Source organism: Gekko japonicus, unplaced genomic scaffold, assembly GCF_001447785.1.
Source record: "Gekko japonicus isolate JY-2015 unplaced genomic scaffold, Gekko_japonicus_V1.1 scaffold400, whole genome shotgun sequence".
NCBI classification, from domain to species: Eukaryota; Metazoa; Chordata; class Lepidosauria; order Squamata; family Gekkonidae; genus Gekko; species Gekko japonicus.
In genome coordinates, this window is record NW_015165246.1 from 550,885 (window position 1) to 574,681 (window position 23,797).

Below are 23,797 nucleotides of genomic sequence, written 5' to 3' on the forward strand. Positions count from 1 at the left end.
GTATATCTGGCTCGACATTTGCCAGGAGATTTCTCGGGGGCATTAAGAGGTGAGAGGTGTGAGGGGGAGTTGGTGTGAGGGAGTGGTGATATGGTGGACATTTCTCCAGGTTCATGAGGGAGGCAGGCATTGAAATGGCTCCTAGAAATGTCCTTTACTATCTCCCCATAAACATTCATACTCTGGCCCCGCTCCTACACCTGACAGACACCAGCCTGTCTGGTGTTGGGGGGATTGTATTTAAAGGCATCGGGGAGGCTGGGCCAGCAGCAGTGCTAAGGCAATCCTGCTGAGCAATCCTCCCTGGCAGCTGTAAGCATCCCACCTCCTCTCCTACACCTGACAGGCAGCTGCCTGTCCAGTGCAGGACGGGGAGGGGGGAGGAGGATTAGAAGCCACTGTGGAGGCAGGGCTGGCAGGATCACTAAGGCGTTACTGCTGGGGCAGGCTCCCTCGTGGCTTTAAGCATCCTGCAACCGCTGCTGCACCTGACAGACAACCGCCTATTAGGTGTAGGAGGTGGGGGGAGTGTGTTGGAAGCCATCCCACCTCCTCTCCTACACCTGATAGGTAGCTGTCCGTCCAGTGTAGGAGGGGGAGGGGGGAGTAGTATTAGAAGCCACTGTGGAGTTGGGGCTGCACCTGACAGACAACTGCCTGTTAGGTGTAGGAGGTGGGGGGAGTGTGTTGGAAGCCATCAGAGAGGCTGGGCCAGCAGCTTTGCTTCACTTCACAGGTGGTTCTTGACTACTCTTGATTTCCTCAACTGTTATTAGCTGTCTGCAGTCCCCTGTAACTGTTGGGTTTTTTTACCTCAGAACCCTGAGCTCTGCAGCTGACCAATCAGAGAGGGGGGTACAGAGAGGCAGCTGCCTGGCAGCTGCATAGGAATCAATGGGGGGAGCACATTTCTCCCCTTTTGACCCACAGGGGTCGAATTTCTAAAAATCCCTTCTTAGCGAGCACCTACACCACGGTAGGAGCTCTCTCCCCAAATTTGGTGTCTCTAGATCCAGCGGTTTGGCCTGGGCGTTGATTTTACGGTGAGGGGACTTTCTTTTATCTATATATCTAATTCTAACAGGGGACGGGTTGTGCGGATACTTATTTCCACCAACAGGAAGCTCACTCTCCCCCAACAGCTTTTCCTACATACCCTGTTTTCCCGAAAATAAGACCTACCCAAAAAATAAGCCCTAGTAGGATTTCTATGCATTTGTGGTATAAGCCCTAGTGTGGGGGGGCTTCTAACTGGCTCTGTCAGTAAAAGGGTATATTGTTAATCACCTCAATCCCTGATTGCCAGGGAAGGGGTGGTATAAAAATGGAAATAAATGAATAAATAAATAAAATGGATGGCCCACACCAGCTTGATTTCATCAGATTAGGGTTGCCAGCCTCCAGGTGGGGCCTGGAGAACTCCCGATTTCCAAATGATGTCCAGCTGACAGAGATCAGCTCCCCTGGAGAAAATGTCTGTTTTGAAGGGTGGACTCTATGGCATTGTACCAAACGGAGGCCCCTCCCCTCCCCAAACCCCACACTGTCCTGGATCCACCCCCAAAGTCTCCAGGTATTTTCTAGCCCAGACCTGGCAACCCTACGCTTTTCCAACGGATCTCCAGCCGACACAGATCAGCTCCCCTGGAGAAAATGGCTGCTTTGAAGGGTGGACTCTATGGCATTGTACCATGCTGAGGCCCCCCCTCCCCAAACTCCTCCCTCTCCTGGACCCACCCCCAAAGTCTCCAGGTATTTTCCAACCCAGACCTGGCAAGCCTACACCAGATCTTGGAAGCTAAGTGGGATCAGCTCTAGTTAGTATTTGGTTGGGAGACCACCAAGGAAGTCCAGGGGCATTAGGCAGAGGCAGACAGTGGCAAAACCACCTCTGAATGCCTCTTGCCTTGGAAAGCCTACAGAGTCCTCATAAGTCAGAAGTGGCTTGACAGCACTTTCCACCACCAGCAGCACTGAACCTAAGCAAGGACCCACTGGTTCATGTCTGCGTTGGGGGCACTGGAGGCTCCAGGCAAGCCAGTCTGAGCTTTCCAAGGATGAGTCAAATAGACAAGCACAATAATTCACTGATAACTAAATTGTCTTTCCTAGCCAAACAGGAGAGGAATTTATTTGGTTACATGAAGGCATGTGCTGTAATTATGCATAAATGGTTGGCTGTTTAAAAACAAAAAAACAAAAAACTTTCTCCCTTTCTTTAGCAGCAGGTAATAAACCAGCACTGGAAGAAGAGATCCCAGTACATGAAGAGTTCACCAGCATTTGTGGAGCAGCTACTCAGATCATAAAATGTGGCCCTTGGAAAAATCTCTTCGAAAAGGAAAGTGTTCCAAGACTCTTATTTTTAGTTATCCCAGGTAAGCCCCCCTCACCCCCATTAAAGGGTGTATTCTTTTGGCTGGGCCTATTCTAAGAAACAGGGAATGAGTCCAAGATATATGTAATTAAAGAGAAACTGGAAGGGAGAAAACCTAAAGAAGGACAGAGATTATTTATTTATTTCACTTTTTGTCTGCCTTTGTCATTGCACTCAAAGTGGATTACACAGGTATTCATGCACATTTGGCTCTGCCTTCTACTGAATCAAAATTTGAGTCCATCAAGGTCATTACTGCCTGCTCTGGCTGGCAGGGGCTCTCCAAGGTCTCAGGTAGAGGTCTTTCACATCACCTGTTGCTTGGTCCTTTTACTTGGAAATGCTGGGGATAGAACCTGGGACCTTCTGCGTGCCAAGCTGATTCTCCACCACAAAGCCACGACCCCCTCCCCAATTAAAACAATGCAAAGAGCAATATAATGCATACATTCAACAAGGCAATAAAATAGGATTAGAAAATTAGAGTTTATTGCACTGAAAATAGTATAAACAGTATAATAATACAGCCGACAATAACACAAATCTGGCTTACAAAATTAGAGAAACAATGCAACAGTGTCATATATACAACAAACAAAGAGAAGGGTAGGGATGAATCTGGACCTAAAATGGCTTTTGCAAAAAACACCCAAAAAAAAGGACTTGGAATTATCTTTGTAAAAATTGTGTATGGTTTTGTTCTATGGCTATTTTGGCTCCTGAGGTGAGACTGGGGGAATCTGTGAACATCACTCCCCCAAGTCTACAAGGATTTGATTGTACCCTTCATTCATGATCTCGTTCTATCATTGTGTTGCAAGGTTTATTGTCCTGTTGGTACACTGCAACACCTGTTGTTTAAAGCTGTTTACTACATGCTGTTTGTCTTGTGCAACTGCAGCTAGTATGTTCAGTACCACATGTGCACTGGGGTGAAATTAATCATCTCTTGTTCTATGTAGCTGCTTGCAGAAGCGTGTAACTGATTTATCTCATTTATTTTTCTATGCAAGTAGCTGTAATTAAGATATGATGGCATAGCACTAAGACATCTTGCTATATGTTTATAGATAGCTATGACAAGATATCAAGCCGAAACCTCCACCCAAAAAACATTAACCCTTGGGCAAGTAGGCAGCGCTCAGGGATGTGGGTCCTGAAGGCTGTATGCACATAATAAAACAGACTTAGTAAAATAGAGAAAGTTTATTAAATATTTAAAAAAACAAATTTAATACTAGACAACACAGTCTGTGTAGCCTTGCAGCATAAAAACAAGAAGGCTAACTTTTCTAGTACATTGGTACCTGTTATTAGATGGCACAATCTTAAAGTTTCAGAGTCCAAGGCAGAGACCTTCTACATAGCTGTTCATTGCAATAACAGTCTAAGCCTCTATTGTGCAAAAATCACAAAGTTAGCCTGACTTCTCTCTGGTCTGTGGCTCAATTATAATCTCATGCCATCCGATATCAGGTGATGTTCCAAATCCCATCAGGGCACATACTCGCTGGAACCTTCTAGAAGATCATGACACAACTCCTGCTTTCCCCTCCCATCCAGGGGACCATAGGCTCCCAAGAAGAGCTAATTAGGACATTCTGACTCTGCCTTAAAAGAGGTAAGGGTGTTATAGGCAGAGAGGCCCAATTTTGGTCACCTGCAAGCTATAGTAGGTCCACTAATATCCACATTAACCCGTGAGAGGAAACAGGATGCTTTGCCTCACACAAGACTAAATTGTTGCTGGTAGAAAGTGTTTTGAGTTCAAGGGCTCATGTGCCTTAATTTTATTTGAATTTTTTTGCATTCTCTTCATTCTTGGTGCAGCACTGAATCCTCTGAAATGCTGCTCCCAGTGGTGAGGGGAACCTGGAACAGCACTGGATGCAATGTGGGGATCTTCAGTGAGGGCAGGACCTGAATCATATCCCCCCTTCACTGGTGGAACTACAAATCTGCCAGTGGAAACGCTTTGAATCCAACCCATTACTGATCCTTAAAATATTCCTTAATGTGATCCACCATGCCAAAAATGAGCCACAACATAGGCATTGTGATGGAGAAAACAATCATAAGGTGGAGAGAAGAGTCCTAAGTAGTCTACTAGGGGTATGCACAAATAAAAAATTGGTATATTTATTTATTGATTGATTGATTTTATTGATTTCTATCCCGCCCATTCCGGCCTAGTATTGGGAGTCAGGAAATATTCCAGATTGTGGAATTTTTTGGCTTCATTATACCCTGTGGGGATGATTATAGTCAATGGTCCCTATAGGCTATAGTGGAGAATCAATCTGGGGGTATCTGGGGCTCTGGGGGGCCTGCTTTTTGAGGTTGAGGCACCAAATTTGCAGCATAACTGCTGGTGTCTCTACGCAAAATCCTCCCAAGATTCAAACAGATTGAACCAGGGAGTCCAATTTTACAGACCCCCCAAAAAAGGTGCCCCCATCCTTTATTGTTTCCAATGGAGGGGGGGAATGGCATATAGAGGGATGTGATCCCTTTAAATGCCTTTTCTAAGCTGTGTCACAACTCCATGCCACAGCAAGTGAACTCTGAAGGCATTTAAAGACTGCAGTCCCTTTAAATGCCTGAGACTTCACTCTGAAGGCTTTAAAAAGAACTGAGAGCCTTTTAAATGCCCTGTAACTGTAGCTATCTGGTGGCCCCGAAAAAATCCCGAATATTTTTGGGATTTTTCGGGACAGCCATTTTCAGATAGCCAAATCACTAGCCCCCTCAGTGATTGACTGAGAAAATACCCAATAAATACTGGTTAAATATTTCAGGTATTTTTTTGGCTAGTTTTATAGTGCGCACACACCCCTATAGTCTACACAGGATCCTACTCAGGCCTATTCAGTGGATTTAACCTGGGAAAGCGTTCTTAGGATTGCACTGTAAATCTTTTGTAAACAAATAAAAGGATGTTCAGTGACACCAGTGAATAACCTTGTGTGGTATTATTCCATTGCTTCTTGAAGTAGAGTTTTGAGAATTATTGTTCAGTGTGCTGGTGTGATATATGTCAGCTTCAGCATTCCACTGTGTTCTTTATCAAATTATTCTGTATTTTCATCGTTCAGCCATATAGGCAAGGATTTCTTTAGAAGTTTTTCTAAGTAACAAACAATCATTCATTTATTATACAAAGAAATGATATGTTTCCTGCAAAATTTCCAGTACATGTCCCAATTACACAATCCTGTAAAGTAAATAGTCTGAAGTTCTCTAATGAATACCAAGCAATTGTTTTGGAAAGTGTGCCTTAGTTGACAACTATTCAGATTTTTCTGTTAAGCTTTACACTTCTGTTTATTTAGAATTCCTGTATGCTACCTTTCCACTAGGTAAACAGCGCCCAAGGAATCTTACAGAAATTTTAAAAATTAGTGGTGTTAAAATTGAATAAAAATTTAAAAAAATTAGTGGTGAAACAGTAAAAAAATACTAGAATGTACATAAAAATAAAACAACTGAAAATAAGCAGCAGTGTCAAATGTCAACTAAGATACTGCAGCATTCAAACAATTGAATTTTGGCATTGGTAGACTTCAGTTTAAATTAGGAACTGTTTTCCAAATGTCTTTTGAAATAGCAACGTCTTATCCTGATTCTCAGGTTTCTTTTTTCTGTGGTGAGAGTGAATTGACACTATTAACTTTTACTGGAAAAGGCCAGTTAGAGAGGGTTACTTATATGATCCAGAAATGCAGAGCTGGAATGCTGATTGGTCTAAATATGCTTATTATTCCTAATGTGGATGTTGTCTGATTTACAGAAGTGGCTGTGTTTTTGGATTCTGTATATTTGACAACATCTAAGCAACATTTAACGGGTAAAGTTGAATCTAAGCCTAATTCATATTGGAAGAGCAGGTGCTTGATAGGTGAGGGGATGGCCTCAGACTTTTTCATGTTATACATTTTGAGTGTGAAAAACTTTGAACTGTGATGCATTTTTACTAATAAGAAAGCAACTAATTAATAGGGAAAGAAAACTGTAAAAGTAAATAACTAATTACTAGGGAAAATAACTAATTCTAAATGAAAATATTTCATAGCAGTTTTGTTCAGTATTGTTAGGGAAATAATTTTTTTCTGAGTCCCCCCTCCTGGGTCTTCACATCTCTAGGAAAACCAAGCCTGATGTTTAGACAAGAAGGAACAGTCTTCAAACTGTATGTTCTCTGTGGAGATGCTGTGGGACAAGTTGTGTGTGTGCATGTATGTGTGTGGTGGGGAATGCTATAGTGGCTTTCAGCAGCGAAGAGAGAGAGTTGAAGGGGTTAGTTAATACAGATTTAAAAATTTTACAATCCATGCTTTGTCATCAGATACAGATTTTGTTGTTGCATTTGGGAGCAGAAAAACTCACTTGCCCATAGTGTTTCATGAAAAATGAGGAGAAATGAGGAGCAGATGGCTTCTACTGTTTCTTAAGAGGACTAATAAAACACTTTTCCCTCCCCTCCTCTCAATCAGAGCAATTTTATTGTTGTTCCAAATTCTGTCTGCCCCCCCTCCATATTTAAACGTTAGCATTGGACTGGAATTGCAAGAGTTGGGCAGGGGGGCACAAAGCCACAGCTTCCTTTTGCTGGAAAAATTGCCACAGAAGCTGTCTTAACGTTGGAAGCAGATGTGTTCATAGACCTTCCCATATGTGCTTTGTAGGCAGCATTTATTCCTAATCAAACAGAATGTAATGCTGAAAACAAGACAATTATGCTTTCTGACTTTGGTTTGGAAACAGATGTGCCAGAAGATGGTGCTGTTTTGAAAGATAAAGCACATATATGTTTGTGTGTGTGTGTGTGTGTGTGTGTTTGTGTGTTTTGATGAACTGCTCGTTACAATATTGTTTTCATTAATCCTTTCCTCTCTCCAATAAAGGGGTAAGCAAGCACCCATTTGAAATTATGTGGATAAAACCAACACAAACAGTGGCTGTTATTGCTTGCATCTGTACCTGCTTTACTTAAATGAGCTTTTAGTACTAGTGTACCAACCTCAGGCAGAAATATTGGGTTTAGCATATCCCATAAACTGGAGGCCATGTAGAGAGGGGGGCAGTTGATCTCCCTCTTCCCATGTTTATGTGCTGGGATCACCCCCCATCTCAGGTTATTATGGAGATATGGTTAGTAATTGAAGAATATGGTCTTGAAAATGGGAGGTTTTCGCATCTTAGAGCTGACTATTTCTAAAAGCAGATCTGTTCAGAATTGCGTGCCCCCCACCCCAGCATATTGTCTGTTCCCTTTTCAGAAATCTGGAATGCCTCTTCGGCATGTAAATTGTTCGATATTTTTTTAATTATTATTATTTTACCTTCAACACCCCACCACCATCATACATACAGACACTGAAATGAAATAAAATAAGATCCCTCTCCGGCTACGCCAAAATTGACCTTTTTATACCTGTTAGTCCATCCATTCATAAAATTTCTTCCATCTGTTTTGAAAAGTCCCATCTTCTCTTCCACAAATTTTCAGAGTCAGATTGTTCATTTCTGCTATCTCTAAAGTCTTAGTTACAAAATCCTTCCGCGTTGGACAATCTTCTTTCTTTCAATGTCTGGCAAGTATCATTCTTGCTGCTGTTACCAAGTATGAACACAGGTAAACATCTTCCTTCTTTAATATGTCTGGCATACTACACAACAATAACATTTCAGATTGAAATGGTAAGTTTATATTCAATATCTGCACTATTATGTTATAAATTTCTTTCCAATTTTTTTTAACTTTTTCACACGTCCACCATAAAATGAACCTATTTTTGACTTACACCTCCAGCATTTGTCAGAGGCATTCGAATAATAGCGCGCCAGTCTATCAGGTGTTAGGTACCAACTATGACACATTTTAAAAAGGTTTTCCTTCATAGACGTTGCTTTCATATATTTCAGCGTCTGCTAGATTTTATCCCATTTAGTTAATTCAATGTTATGCCCTATGTTTCTTGCCCATGTTTCCATAAATGCTTTCCCATTATCCGCCATTTTATGTTCTAATAAAAAGTTATACACTTTTCCTTCCGATGAATTTATTTTATTGCTTAATAGCCTCTTATTTAGTTCCGTACTTTCTGTTAAGAATCCAATTTGCCTATCTAGCTTGTAATTGATTTCTTTCCCACCATGTCAAAATGATACCTTGTTCATTAAGTATTTCCTGCGATTTAAGATCACCTTGGTATTTAGTCATGCCAGCCACATGACCACGGAAACGTCTTTGGACAGCACTGGCTCTTCGGCTTTGAAACGGAGATGAGCACCGCAACCCTAGAGTCGGATTCGACTGACTTTCGAGCAAGGGAACCTTTACCTTTTTACCTATTAGCCAGAAGATTTCCATAAGTTGTATATTTGGCTGCATTAATTAAGTTAAGCTTATAAAGCGCCTACAGTGCTACCCATTTTGGGATCTTACTGTAAAAGATTTTTTTTACCTCCGTCCACGTTTTTAACAGTGCCTTTCTTAAGAAATGTTGGTTAAAATGAGTGTGAGAATCTTTTCTGTCGTACCAAAGAATTGCATGCCATCCTGATATTAAATTATAACCTTCTATTTTTAACATTCTGAAATCAGTCAATTGGATCCACTCCTTAATCCACACCAGAGATGCTGCATAATAGTATAAATGCCAATTTGGTACTGCTAACCCTCCTCTCTCTGTTTTTTTTTGCAATAATTTGAGTTTTATGCGCACTTTTTTCTTCAGCCATATAAAATTTCTGGTCACTTTATCTAACCTCTGTATAAACTTTAATTTTTTTCCAAAAACGCGAATAAGCCTACACGATGGTTGGCGTACAGGCTTAGGCAGGAAGAAAATAAGAGAACTGTTAAAACTTTTAAAAGCATACGAGGACATGAAAAAAGCACTCTGGAAGAAATGAAAGAGATTGTCAGGCAGTTTTATACAAAACTTTATGAGAAGCTGTCACTAGATTCTGAAGCGATACAAAAATACCTGAAAAAGAATTTAAATGTTAAAAAATTAAATCAAACTCAGCAGAAGATTTTGAACGAGAAATTTACAATTTGTGAGGTATCAGAGGCCATTAAAAAACAAAAGAAAAATAAATCCCCAGGGCAGGATGGATTATCAGCGGAATTTTTAAAAACATTTGAAGAAGAGGTTATTCTCTCATTCAAACAGGTTATAACAGATATATCGAAAAAAAAAAAACTTCCAGAAACGTGGAACATATCATTAATCTCATTGATTCATAAAAAAGATACGGATCCTAAGGAAATTAAGAATTACTGACCTATTTCTTTAATTAATGTTTATTATAAGATATTCGCCTCCGTTCTAGCTTCACATTTAAGAAAGGTATTATTTGAACAGATTCACAGAGATCAAGCTGGCTTTTTGCCACATAGACAAATATGTCAAAATCTGCGCATCATAATGAATGTACTAGAGTATGGTGAATTTAACCCGGATAAGCAATTGGCATTTTTAGATGCTGAGAAGGCTTTCGACAATATTATATGGGAATTTATGAAAGAAAACCTAAGGACCGCACAATGCGGAGAAATTTTTAACAATATGATCAAAGCTATTTATAACAGTCAAACGGCCAGAATAATTATAAATGACGATATGACATCGGAAATAAATATATGTAGGGGCACTCGTCAAGGGTGCCCACTTTCACCGTCACTTTTTATCTTCACTCTAGAAACCTTACTGGAAACTTTGAGAAATGATAAGTCAATATCAGGGGTAAGACTAAGAGAAGAAGAATATACAACTTTAGCGTACACAGATGATTTAGCTATAATAATAACTGAACCTATAAAATCCATGCCTAGGATACTACAACATCTAAATCAGTATGGTCAGATAGCTGGTTTCAAGATAAATACGAATAAGTCGCATTTAATGACTAAAAACTGTACGATACAACAAGAGCAAGAGTTATATAAGATAGAGGGATTTGAGGTGCAAAAGAGGGTAAAATATCTAGGTATATATCTAACTAATAGGGTAAGTTCTCTTTATCAAGACAATTATGTTAAAGCGCTAGAACAGATTAAATATGATTTAGAAAAATGGGAGAAGATTTATTTATTAATCAGATTTATACCCCGCCCTCCCCCGTAGGGCTCAGGGCGGCTAATAGGCAAAAATATTTGCAACAATAAAACATAGTTCTCAAAGTTAAAAACAGTAAACATTTAAAAAACCAATCCTAATACAAGTTAATTTAAAGTGCTCGTTGATCTTCACATCCGAAAACTCCAAAAGCTCCAAAAGATGATGGTCCAGTCCAGAGGTTCCCCTAAATCATTCGATGGTTTATTCAATCAGATACGTAAGGTGTTTAGATGTTCAAAAGGTTCCAGATTCAACTCTTGATGATGGGTCGGGTGTCTCTTATTAAAATGAATATCCAGCAAGGGTGCTATTTCTCTTCCAGAATATCCCTATTCTTCATAGCGTAAATTGTTGGATATTATTAAGTCGGCTACTTAACAAAGGAGTCAGAGAGTGATTCAGCAAAAGATCAGCTTTATTCAGCAACTCGTAACACAACTCCAACAGATCAACTCGAATAGCCAGAACAGCTTGAGCATTGAAGCTGTTCTTCTTTTAAACTCTCCTGATTCCGTGAGTTTACATACATGCAGTTTAGAATAGTGAAAAGTTGCAATTTGCATTAGAATCTGAAGGCTTGGAGATTTATGCCAGACTCATTGGGTGTTTCCACAGGCAGAGTTACTTGTGTGCAGTGGTTCACCATGCAGAACAGGCAAACAAGGACACATCCAAAATTTGGCTAGGTGCAACCTTGTCAAAGGGTTGTACCAAGTGATGAACTGCATTCATTGGCACAAAGAATGAGAAATGTAATCTCTGGTTTAATATAACAAATCTCTCTTGTACAGGGTTTTGTTAGTGCAACAGCCCTTAACGTGTTTGTTCTTTGTTTGGGTTTAATGACACTTCTTATTCTAAGAACCAAGTCAATCTGACACAGAAAAGGCAACCTTTAATATAGTAAGGACATGCTGTAGGTAAACATGCATGCAGTATCTGGATGCTGAAGATGCTGAAAAGCAACACCTCTCCCATTCCCCGTTTGTGTGAGCACCAGAAGTATCCCCATAAGTGCACAAGAAACTGTACAAGCCTCCCATATATCTGTCCAGCCCTCCCTTTCTGTACACCAGGCTAGTTGTTCAAGCTGAGATTGTATGGAAAAATAGAATAGATGGATGTGTTATGTGGAACAGAGGTCTGATTCATTAATGAGTGATATAAGGAGAGCTAACTTTATGTTTTTGAACTGTTTTGAGTACAAGGGTCTGGGAAGTCAGTTCAATGCAGTGCATACATTTGTGTAGAACTAAGTATACTGCAGGCAGTTCTCAAGATCAGACATAATTGATTCAGGTTTCCCAGTGTGCCTCACATTAGCAAGCACCTGCTTTTAGCTTGTGTGAAAGGCCTTCTTCGATCTCCAGAATTGTAAATGAGCTATAGCCATGCAGTGCATATAAGCAGGGTTAATTGTGGCCACATTTCTGGTCTCTGGTTGAATTTGCAGTTAATTAAACACATGCTTGTACTTATTTCAAAAGAGTTGTGACATGGATGCATTTACACACACACACACACATGCATGTGCACACACACACACACACACACACCATGATTGCTGGATTCTGTTGTTGTTTTTTAACGGTTTTATGGCATAATCTGCCAGATCTCATGTTTGAAGATTGTGTGGTAGAAATAAACTTATAAGTATATAAACTAATCAGATCGCTGTTATGCAGACACTTAACTCAATATATCCTAGCTCTCTGCGGTTGCACTTGGAGATGTTTTAGAACTTGCAGTTTGTGATATTACTATCAAGTGTTCACTATAGGTAACACATCGCACCAGTGCTTAACTAGCTGGGAGTTGATACAAGATGCTCCTATAGTCCTGTTAAGCAGAGGATGAGAACCTGCAGTGTTGTCATCAGAAATTCCTCTGGCTCCGTCACACTTTTGTCAACCAGACCCAAAACTGGAATCCAAACGGAGATTTGCTGGTTTCAAAATGTCTACCAGAAAAAAGTTCAAATGAAAGAATCCCCACCTGCCAGTGACCTTTCCCCCCCAAAAAATCATCCCGTCCAACCATGAAGCCTACATTCAAAATCCACAAGGCTGGAAGGAATCAGACCAATCATGCTTATTGGAGGAGGCAGTTCCTTTAGCGTTATGTTGCAGTATCTTTAGAGCACATGTGCAGAAAATTTAAAGAATGTGAGACTTCTGTGATGACACCAATGATAACAGTCTCACTGGAGGTGGAGGGCTGGCCTTTTGGTATTTGGTATCACTAGAGTTGCTTGATCACAAAATTAAAAGGGGAGATAGTTGCTGTGACTCCACTGGTTATTCCATTTTTGACACCAGCACCCTTGCTGGATATTCCTAATTGTTTGGCCATATGCAGAAGAAATAAAGTGACTCTGCAGCGGGAAGAATTAAGAGAAAAGGCAGACATGCAGAATAATCATACCCAAGCTGATCCTCATGCTTGCCGATCAACGGCCAAGAAAATCAGGAGTAAGCTGAATGTGCAGAAGGGCCCTAGGTCTGAGAGCATGGTTTTTCTCAGCTCCATCTAGCACACCTCCTGCCCCCAGCAAACTTCTAGAAATAATTGTGCATTCACAGAGAGCAACTCTGTCACTTTTAACATTTACAATAAGGTCTTTTTTGAGAGGCTGGTTGACTTTGTACTGTTGCATGCAGCAGTTTCATGGGACAATTAAATGAAAGTCAAGCATCTAGCAGTTTTTATTTGTGGGGGGCAGACACTAGCAGAAGTCAAGATTCCCCATTTCATCCTTAGTGCCTACCTCTTGGGGGGGGGGTAGTTGATTTGAAACGGGGAAACTTGCCTCTGTTCAAAATAGCATAATGTTTAATAGGCAATGTTTCCATTCAGGTGGTAGGTCTGATATACATTGCCTGTTTTTCATCTAGGTGCTGGCCACAATTGTTGATGATCTCTTGTCAGTGAAGGAACATTGTGCAGGTTTATATAGCAAATTCAGAGAAGGATAGCTCAGAATAAATCAAACTGTACAAGTATGTATCTTTATATTTTGTATTTAGAAAATATGCTGCTTTGGGGAGTTTAGGGTGGTAGTAATCTGTCTGTCCTATCTCTTCATTGTGAGGTGAGGTAATTCAGGCTGCAAATCTGTGTTTGGGGGAAGCCATGCAACAAAACAGACATGTGGGTTTTGCTCATAATATTGTATTCTGGGTTTTTTTGCATGTGTAAGAAAAATATCACAAGTGAGTGGCCCAGTTTCTGAGCTGGTCATGGAATACACATATTTACCTTGAAGGCCTGATCATCCGTTCTTTGTGGAGTCCATCAGCCTTCCCAAACTTTTGTACATGCGTTGCTTAAACCCTTCTGACATCTGTGTGGGCCGGCTTCCACATACGAACACAGGGGAGTTGGACACTGCTTCTCCTCTGGTGGTTGATTTGTAGCCAAAGTAGATTCGTTTCCCTAAAGCAAGGAAACTTCAGTTTTTATTCAAATTGAAAGCATCTTGAGAGGACAAGGTGATTGAAATCTTTGCCACTAAAACAATTATTACAGTGGTTGTTAGTGTGGTCTGCAGCTTTCCCCCAAGATTTAAACATGACTATTTTGAAACTATTCTGCATTTTTATTTTGTAGTGCTGATGTAACAGTACTCCAAAGTTAAGTTACTTTAAAAAAAAACCCTACAAGGATTTCCGTATATACTTTGTGGTTTGTGGGCATGTTTGTTTCTGTTTTCTTTTTTAATTGCTCACTCCCTTGTGCCTCAGCAGCTCCTTCAAATTTTCAGAGATCCCTCTGAATTGTTCAACAGTATCTAGGCTTCACTTTTGGGTTTCTTCTTAGAAACATAAATTCACGCCTGAGGAAACATAAATTCACTGATAGGAGCTGTGGCTCAGTGGAAGAGCCTCTGCTTTGCTCACAGAAGGTCCCAAGTTCAATCCTTGGCATCTCCAGTTAAAAGGACCAGGCAGTTAGGGTGTAGACTTTCCCATTTCCCGGGGGGGGGGGGGGCTGGGCCAGAGGCATTGCTTTGCCAGGAGCAAGGGTGTCTCCCGGGGGAGGCTGAGCACCTTCCTGAAAATTTCGGCGGGGGCTGACGCCCCACTCTGCTTGAGACCCTATATAGCTGCTATCAGTCAGAGTAGAGAATATTTACCTTAATTGACTGATTTTCTGATTCAGTATAAGACAATTTCATGTATCCTCATGTGTGTGAACTGGCTCCTCAATGTCCCACCTGTTCCGGTAGTTGCCCTGTCCCTCATGTGCCCACCCTTTATTACATCCATTTTATAAAAGATGCTTTTCATCTCTCCCCTATCTTTTAACAAGTCATCTTTAGGTATGACAGTGTCAAACAAGAAGGAGCCTCATGAAAGAGGCCATGAAATGGAAACTGGATGCCATCAGTTGAATAGTCTGTCTCTCTGGTGGCTTCATTAACCCTGGGAAAACTCAAAATAAATTGGCATAGGGAAGTTCATTTGTAGCTGTAAAATTTGGAAAACCGTTAACATTGTTTTTGGAAGGCAGCGCTAGTGGCTAAATAATTGAGATGTAAACCTGCAAGTCCCAGCTTCAAACTTTGTCTTTGTTGAAGACTGACCTTAACTAAGCTGCTCTTCTCTTGGTTTTATCCACCTGTCTTCCTTATGGTGATATTGACAGAACTTTTGTTGTAGGTCTATTGCAGAGATCATTGGGATTGTATATGTGATGTTTTTGGAACTCTGTAAAGCACTATATAAATACAAAGTGCTGGTTACATGTATTGTTCATTCTGAAAAGACCCATTACAAAAAGAACCAGGTATATTTGTAATTCTGCTCTCCATGCATGTGTGTGCATATAATTTTACAATAACTCCCTCTGTTTGTATAGAAATGCATTTTAGTTCTGGTTTTTAATTTGTTTTATTTATTTATTTTTATAACTTTTTATTGTATTTTATATGCTACAACCAAAAGGTAGGGAAAAGGGGAAAAACTAAGACTAACACAAAAGATAAGACAAGGATCATATTCCAAATTACATATCATTCCTACTACAATAACAAAAAGCATTTTATCAAAAGGTTAAATTCTGAATAATACTATCTTGGTTCTTAATACTAATCTCAGGTGATTAATAATCCCTATTCTGTTAAACTATCTGCTTATTTTTACGTTTCTTCTTCTTGTACTTCAAAATTGGCTTTAGGTATTTTCGGTGCAGCAACTCCTTTCTCCGATTCTGAAGTTCCCGCAGTGCTGCTGGAGCTTCTTGAGGTGTCATCTGATTCTTCAACACTAGCTTCCTCCTCTTCCATATTATCCACAGATTTTATATCATCTTTACTCGGGTTTTGTTGCTGTTTCAAAAAGTCTTTAGCTTTTTGGACAGAGTCAATTTTATTCTTCTTATCCTTATAGTTGAATACAAGTCCCTCAGAAAACATCCATCTAAAAGGAATCGAATTACTGTGGAGAAAATAGGTTATGTCCTTGTATTGTCGTCTTCACTTCTGCATTTCAAATGGAATGTCCTTTAAAATTTTTATTTCATTGTCTTTGACCTTCAAGACTTTTCCAGATGTGGCTTTCAAAACATTGTCTCTGGTGGATCTCTTTGAGAATTTCACGTATATTTCTCCAGGTAGATTGTTTTTCTTAATAAAATCCAGATACGTGTGATATGCCAAATCAATATCATTTTGCAGCTCATTTTGTTTAGTATCTGTCATTGGTGCCAACGCTTCACTTAATTAGTTTCAGATTTTCTCCTTTTTACTCAGGGAAGCCTTGAAAGCATAAGATATACAATGATCTTTCCACTTGTAGTTGTAGCAATTGGCCTTTGTCTGCAGCTCTCTCTTTTTCCACATCTTCCAATTTTTGCTTGATACTTTGGTTTTTGTTTCAACTTTCCTGATGGCTCTGTCAGTTTTATTTGCTCTCTTCTCCATCTGTGCCAGTTGCTTTTGGACACCATCCAGCTTACTGTTGATATTAGACATCTGCTCCAGCAGGGGGTGCAGTGCTATGGCCAACATATTTGGAAAGTCAGCAGCTGCTTCCAGTGTCTGGGTGGGAGTTATTGGTACAGTATTTCCTGTGAGAGGTTTCTTTTCCGGCGCCATTCTTCTCCCTCTACCAGCCATTGTTTACACAAGAAGAAAGTTTTTAGATTTAAAGTCAAAGTTCTCTGATTTAAGTACGTTTTGGATTAATTTGCACCTTTCGGTCTCGTTTGCAGTCTCATATGGTTAGTTGTGCTTGTTCTCTCTTTTCCCCCTCCGCTCACGGACCGTTCAGTTTCGAGGGAGTATCCCCAGTTCTCCCCCAACCGCCGTTTATTTTGTAAGTTAAAGCCATTGGTTTTGGAGATATAAACACTTATGTAGGGGATCGCTTAACTCACTGTTTTCATATTTGAGTCATAGTAGTAGAATAATCATGCTTGTTCACTTGTCTGCTTGTCCAGCAGCAAACTCTTGTCACCAAAATGGCTCTGTGGCGGCAGGACCTCTTGGGGTAGGGGGAGCCTCAATCCCTCAGCCGTTGCCTTGGGAGAGGTTCTCCTCTGCACCCCGGCTGGGAGTCCCCTACTGGCCAGGACCCCTCCTGTCTGTCGCTTCTTGGCACGCCTCCATCAAGAGCTCGATGGGACGTGTCCGAGGCTCAAATCACCAAAACTGGAACTGTTTTTAATTTGTTTTATGATGTGTTTTTATACTACTCCGTTTTTGGTTGTTAGCTTCCTTGGTGGCCCTGACTGAGCCAAAAGGTGGAATATAAATAATCTAAATAAACAGTACATAAATAACAGTACTCTTCATACCAAGCAGGTAACTTGGTGCTGCTGCAAGGCTAAGTAAAATGATGAACATTCATGTAAATGTGCAGTCATTTAAAAAAAGTCATGTATAGCATATTTTAGTGTAACACATTGCCTAAGATCAATTAATTATTATGTCAGGGGAAAGACATCTTTGTGCTTTCAGACTATTTCCCACCTGTACGTAGCAATTAAAACTCCATGGGTGTGCAGTTCTAAACGGTAGGCTGTTATTCTAGTCCTCCAGAACCAGGCACAGGAATAGTATTTTGTTGCTCTGATCACTGTCCTGGATTAGTGGGTTGCTTGGTACCCACCTGCCAAGCAGTGAGGAGACTTTTTCTACCACACATCCATTCAGTGGTACAATTAGATACCTTTAGACTTTGGTCTGAACAATTTTATGTCCCACCTTTCATCATTATATCTGCCTAATTTGAGAGATGGCTGATGGAAGTTCCTTTGGCTCAGAGTACATGATGGCCTTTCCCATCTGCCAAATTTCTGTCTTGCTCAGATGGCAATTCTGAGCCAAATAATTCCCACCTCCATCTCACTCTAATTTGTCATTTCTGTTGATGGGGGGAGGGGGTGGCGGCAGTGCACTGACGGCCAAGGGGAGGGGAAACTGTTGCCGTGTCATCCACCTATATTCTCTGTTTCCACTCCCAGTACATGCTGGATTCTTTCATTCCCAGAATTGTTAGTATCAGGTGTTATATGAACTATACTTCTGGGGAGGCACTGAGGGAAAGAAAGTGGAGACTAAAGAAAGAAGGGGATGAGCCCTTGGAGGCCTCTGCAGAGCCAGGGTGTCTGAGGCCCTGGACCCCATCCCAGAGGTCCAGTCCTGTCAGTGGTAATGCATCTACTTCTGATGTGTGAATTTTGTTGTCCGCAAACTGATATTAGAAATGTAGTAAGCCATGATATAATTTTCTGACAGTGTTTTTGTGTGGTGGTGATCTCTCTCTCTCTCTCTCTCTCTCTCTCTCTCTCTCTCTGCCATTATTGTCTCCTTCATTCAGATGTTTGTTCATGGCAGTGTCTCTTATTTCTACCCCTTTAAGGCATTTTTTGACATTGGCAGTAGTTACAACTGATCTATATATAAGATTATCTCTTTCCTGAGCAGATGCTTATGAGAAGGATACGCTCTCTGTTCCCCTGGGTCTTTCCTAGGTCTGTTTTTGGTGATCTTATCTCTTTTTTTTCCTGTCTGAAGTAAATCTCAGGTAGTGACTCCACTTATCAAGGATGAAGTCTCTTTTTGTCTCGGAAAAGCATTAGTCACGGGGCTATAAGCTAGCATTGAACACAAAGCTTGAGGAAGGTTATATAAACACTTCTTACTTTCACTGTTCAGTTGGTGATTGAAGCAAAGTAATACTCCATGTGCTCTCCAATGGAATTAATGCTGAGAGGTGAAAATGTATTAAAGCTTTGACAGCGTTCTATGGTGCTTTCAAAGGGGTCAAGAATGTAAAAAGTAAGGGCAACTCTTTAAGATGATGTAAACCATTATTAGGAAAAGTATATATTTGTTTGCAGTAAACCCAATGTCTTGCTGATGAAGCACCTTAATGCATTGTATTTCGAAAAACTAAAATACAAGCACATCTTAGAGTGGACAAAATGGGTTATATCTTCAAATAGCTACTTTGATCTTCCATGTTGCTGAAAGATAAACTTTTCCTGTATTACATGAATTCCAAACCTTTTGCTGGACGTCTGTACAACCATTTGCAATATCTTCTTTGGCCTCTAAATATATTTTGGGCTAGAGTGGTCTTAAGAATAAATGGTATTCTAGCAGTAAGGAATTTGTTTTAAAAATATTTTTACTGACTTTGCTGGGAATGGGATGTGTGTCGGGGAATCTAAATCAGCCACATGTCAACTTTATGGGCTGGTTACAAATAATATTAATGGGATGCAAAGTTAATTCTGATTTTGTAGTCTCTCAACTGCAATAGTTCTCGTTATTTTCAGCATCCTTAATACATTTTCCTTTTCTTTTTCAGGTAATCCAGGATTCACTGGCTATTATTGGACATTCATTCAAGCTTTGTATTGTGGCCTAAATCGGCAGTATCCAGTTTGGGTTGTAAGTCATGCAGGACACTGTAGAGTCCCTCATGACATGGAAATTGTGGAAGGTAATATGAATTAACTTGTTAACATGCTGCCATCTCCCTTATATATAAAAGCTGAATGGTGGTGGCACTTCTCTAGAACATTCCACATGCTCCGGAATTGGTTGGCACCCTGGTGTGTCACTCAGAATCTGTCCCTATCCACTGGCTGCATTGCTTGAGTCTCGCCTCCAACATTCTAAACAGTTTGCTGTTCCTCTTCCCCTCATAGCCAGTCAGAACACAGAGGTTATTTGCATATGCAGCCTCATTGGCCTTTGCCTCGGAACACAGAGGTCGTTTGCATATGCAACTTGATTGGCTTTTGCCTCTAACATTCTAAACAGTTTGCTGTTCTGAGGTAAAATGTGTCCAATCTCCAGGTGAGGGCTGGAGATCACTCAGAATTGCAACTGCTTTCCAGATGGCAGAGATCAGTTCCCCTGGAGAAAATGGTGGGCTCTGTATCCTTATATGCTGCTGAGGTGGCCCCCGTATGACAGCCAATGTGACGTAGCAGTCAGGGCTTCAGAGCATGGGAGAGGCTGCAGGTGTGTGGGGGGTGGAAAGCTGAAGAGTGAGGAGAAAATAAAGGTAGGTTGATGATTGGCTGGGAAGGAGATAGGGTTGCCAACTCCAGGTGGGAAATTCCTGGAGATGTGAGGGATGGCGCCTGGAGAGGGTGAAGTTTCAGGAGGCGTGGGACCTTGGACAGGTACAAAGCCATAGACTCCACCCTCCAAACCAACCATTCCCTTCTGGGGAACCATTGTTGCCAATCTCTAGGTGAGGGCTGGAGATCACTCAAAATTACAACTGTTCTTTAGGTAGCAGAGATCAGTTCCTCTGGAGAAAATGGTGGACTCAGTGTCATTATACCCTGCTGATGTCGCCACAGCACATTGACACTGAGTGTCTAAGGCCAGGGCACCCGCCCAGAGCCTCTTTCTAGAGGCCGTTGTATTTATTTCCACAATGGACCCTTTTCCTAGTTTTATAATATTTGTATTTTCCTCCATATGAAGTGGCTTGAACTAATAGGTGTTTAGCAGAAGCTGGACAGTTAACAGGCGTTCAAGATTTTCTGATCCATGCGGTCTTCAATTATGGTTACATAGGACAGAAAAAGGCCTGAGGCTGAGGATTTCAGGTTTGCTCACAATGTTGTTTTGTGACATCTAAATGCAGCCAAGAATGGAATTGTTCCATCTTGGGAACTTCTGAGAGCTGAAGTTACATTTCGTTATGAAACAACATAGCATGGTCCATAAGATGGTAACTGCAGTTGCTCCTGGCTCTTTAGTAACTGTTCTGTTCCCCTTAGCGTTTGCATCATTATGAGCAGCTACACAGTTCTACCATATTGACACCAATATGCATTGAAGTAGATGCAAATAAGGCAGTCCATTTGGGGAAAATGCTTATTTGAGGATGCACCTCACCTTTGATGTCTTGGACAACATTATAATAGTGTATAAAGCAAGAGAAGACACAAGGACCTACACATGACATTCATGTTTTCTTGGGTGACAGATAATATTTGAAGTTTGCTTGATCAGAGTCCCCAGAGTGACTCATAAGATGCATAAAATGCAACATTTAAAAGCAACAGTTTTAAAACTAAAACCAACAGGTATTAAAACATGCAATGCTCTGTCCTGTAGTCCAAAAGGTATAGTCCCAAGAACACTGGCCCACTAGACTCTTAATGTGTAGATCAGTCCTGAGACTTGGATGGTACAAGGGAACCTGCCTATCAAATTAATACAAAAGAAAACTATAGAATACAGTCAAAATTCAGTAACCACTCTAATGATGACAGTACTTGATGTCTCAAAGGTAAGGAACATAGAGTCCTTCTTAAAACAATGATATAACACTGGAAATTGCAGATGTGTAGCCATGTTAGTCCATAGTAGCAAAATAAAACACGGAGTCCAGTAACACATTAAAGTCTGCCCAAATTCATTCTTTCTTCTTTTTTTTCAGATTTTTAAAATTTCATAAACGTAAATAAACATACAAACAAACAACATATATAGGGGGTTACAATCATGTGATTTTCCTTTTTCAGTTTCTTTGACCTCATAATGAAAAGTCTTACATTTTTCATCCTATATGTTCATTATATACCTTATAAACCTTTTATGAATAGTTGAAATGCCCAAATTCATTCTTGCATAAGCTTTCATCAATCACAGCTCACTTCATCAGATGAGAAAGGGGAGTTGAGAAAAGCTTGCTACATATGCAGATTTAGGAATGAAAACATGCTTTGATGTCTTCTTGCCTGTTTCCTAGCCAGATGTCTGTATGTAGGTTTTATGCTGCAGCACACTCATTGGATCCCACATCCAAACAAAGGCAGACTCTCACAAGAAGCCTGTATGGAACAATGAATTCAATATGTTCCATGATTCTCAGCACCCCAAAAATCTTGCTCTGTTTACTGCTGCAGTGGCAATTATTTTGACTGGGAAACTACCGAGAGAACTGTTGTGAGGTCCATTGCTGATTTGCCATTTCCACAGAATTGCAGACACTGTCCAAGACACAGGCCCCAAGACATGTATTTGAACTGGATTTTTAGAACCTGAGCCTAACTATTTGCTCTTAACATATTTTATCACCAACTTTTGCATTTTTAATTTTTAAGCCTTTTGAGCACCAGCACTCATGTACATTCCCCATTGCTTGCCTTCTGTGGTTTCAGGGCTGAAAATGAAACCTGAGGCCCCTTGGTATTTTAGTCAAATTGCTGCTAATTATTGTGGTCAAATGTCAGACTCTAAGGCAAACATTAACGCTAAGAAGAAGAAAAAACACTACGAAGAAGAGAAAATCTCATAGGCTTCAAACTAGGAGTAGAACTTGACAATTTGTAAGCCCGTGACCCCATTGTGTTCAGAAAACCATGGTATGCTGTTGGAAGCTTTGATGGGGGAGGAAATAAGATGACTCCAGGCAAGGTTTTCACGTAGTTTTTGTCTTAAAAGTTTGGTGTATTTCTATCCTTTTATATTAACATCAGCTCTGCAAAAATTGCTGTTGAGGGAAAAATTCTTCAGAGAATCTTTTGAACTTCTGTAGGTAGGATTGATGGATTTTAAAGACCTCAATAAAGTTGAGAGTGGAAACATTAGAATGGAAATAGACCAGTATTTTATATAAGAAGTAGCTTATTCGATTTTAGAATAGTTATACCTTTCTGTAAAACCTATGTTCAAGGTCAACAAAGTAGTAAAGTGTTAAATATTTAAAACAAGAGCACAATCTAAAACCAGGGATGCTATTCTTATTTAAAATGTGTCCCAGAATAATAATTATTTCTAATCTGCTTTTCTTGCTGAGATTCAAGGTTGATTACAAAATATAAAAATGCAGTTAGACAGTATAAGACATCAAGTGAACAACGCAGTAGGACTAGAATTATGAAATTTGAAGGCAATGAATGGTAAGAAGTTTAAGAAATGGCATTCTGTAAACAATGCTGCAAATGGATTACACATTTATAAAACAAGGAAGCAAAGCCAAGATAATGCAGTAGACTACAATCCTATCAATATATCTAATTCTCAACATGGACAAAACTGTAGACAATTAAATCCGGAAAGTGGAGCCATGAACGGACAAGACAGAACAGATCTTTCTACAAAAGCCCCGGATTTGCAAAAGAAACCTAAAGTCTAAAAAAAAAAAAAAATTCCTTTGGAGAATTAGCCCCTCTCCAAATACAAGCAGCATCTGTAGATTTAAGCAACAATACCCTTTAAGTGGCCATTGTGGGGTTGCCAAGCAACTAAAACAGTATTGCCAGTATCGTAGTCTTTGTTTTTTGTGGCCAAAAAGTAGGAAGGGGACAAGGCCCTTTCCGTAGGGTTGCCAACTCTGGGTTGGGAAATACCTGGGGATTTGGGGGGGGGGTGGAGCCTGCAGAGGGCAGCATTTGGGGAGGGGAAGGACTTCAATGGGGTATAATGCCATAGAGACAATGCTCCGTCTAAGCTGTGGAGTCTTGTGAACAAAAATTCTACTTTGTGAGCTACTGGCAGTAAAGTTGTGAGCGAGCGAGTTGACTACTGCATAAGTTAGTTTGCTCTGGAGCCATCCTTTCTGAGCTAAGTAAAACTAGGGCTGTCAAGTGGGGGCGGGTAAACCCCCGCTTCGGAGGCCCGATTTCCGCTGCCGCGGAATCGGGCCTCGGGGGGAACTCCGCCCCCCGAAGCGCAGCTGCATCACCAGAGGTGATGCAACCACATCAATCAAGTTGGGGGCGTGGCCCCGATCGTCGGAGGGAAAACTCTATGGTTTTCCCTCCGACAATCGGGGCCACGCCTTCAACGTGATCGATGTCGCGCATC

The 23,797-nt window shown here is 40.6% G+C and overlaps 1 protein-coding gene across 1 annotated transcript in view; it reads left to right on the forward strand.

Moving 5' to 3' along the window:
* The window catches only part of LDAH (lipid droplet associated hydrolase), a 149,484-nt gene that overhangs the window by 8,761 nt on the left and 116,926 nt on the right, over window positions 1-23,797 (forward strand). Inside the window, exons 2-3 of the mRNA XM_015410077.1 lie at window positions 2,223-2,378; window positions 19,326-19,460. Of these exons, the coding sequence (XP_015265563.1) occupies window positions 2,223-2,378; window positions 19,326-19,460 (291 nt within the window). The remainder of the gene's footprint in view (window positions 1-2,222; window positions 2,379-19,325; window positions 19,461-23,797) is intronic.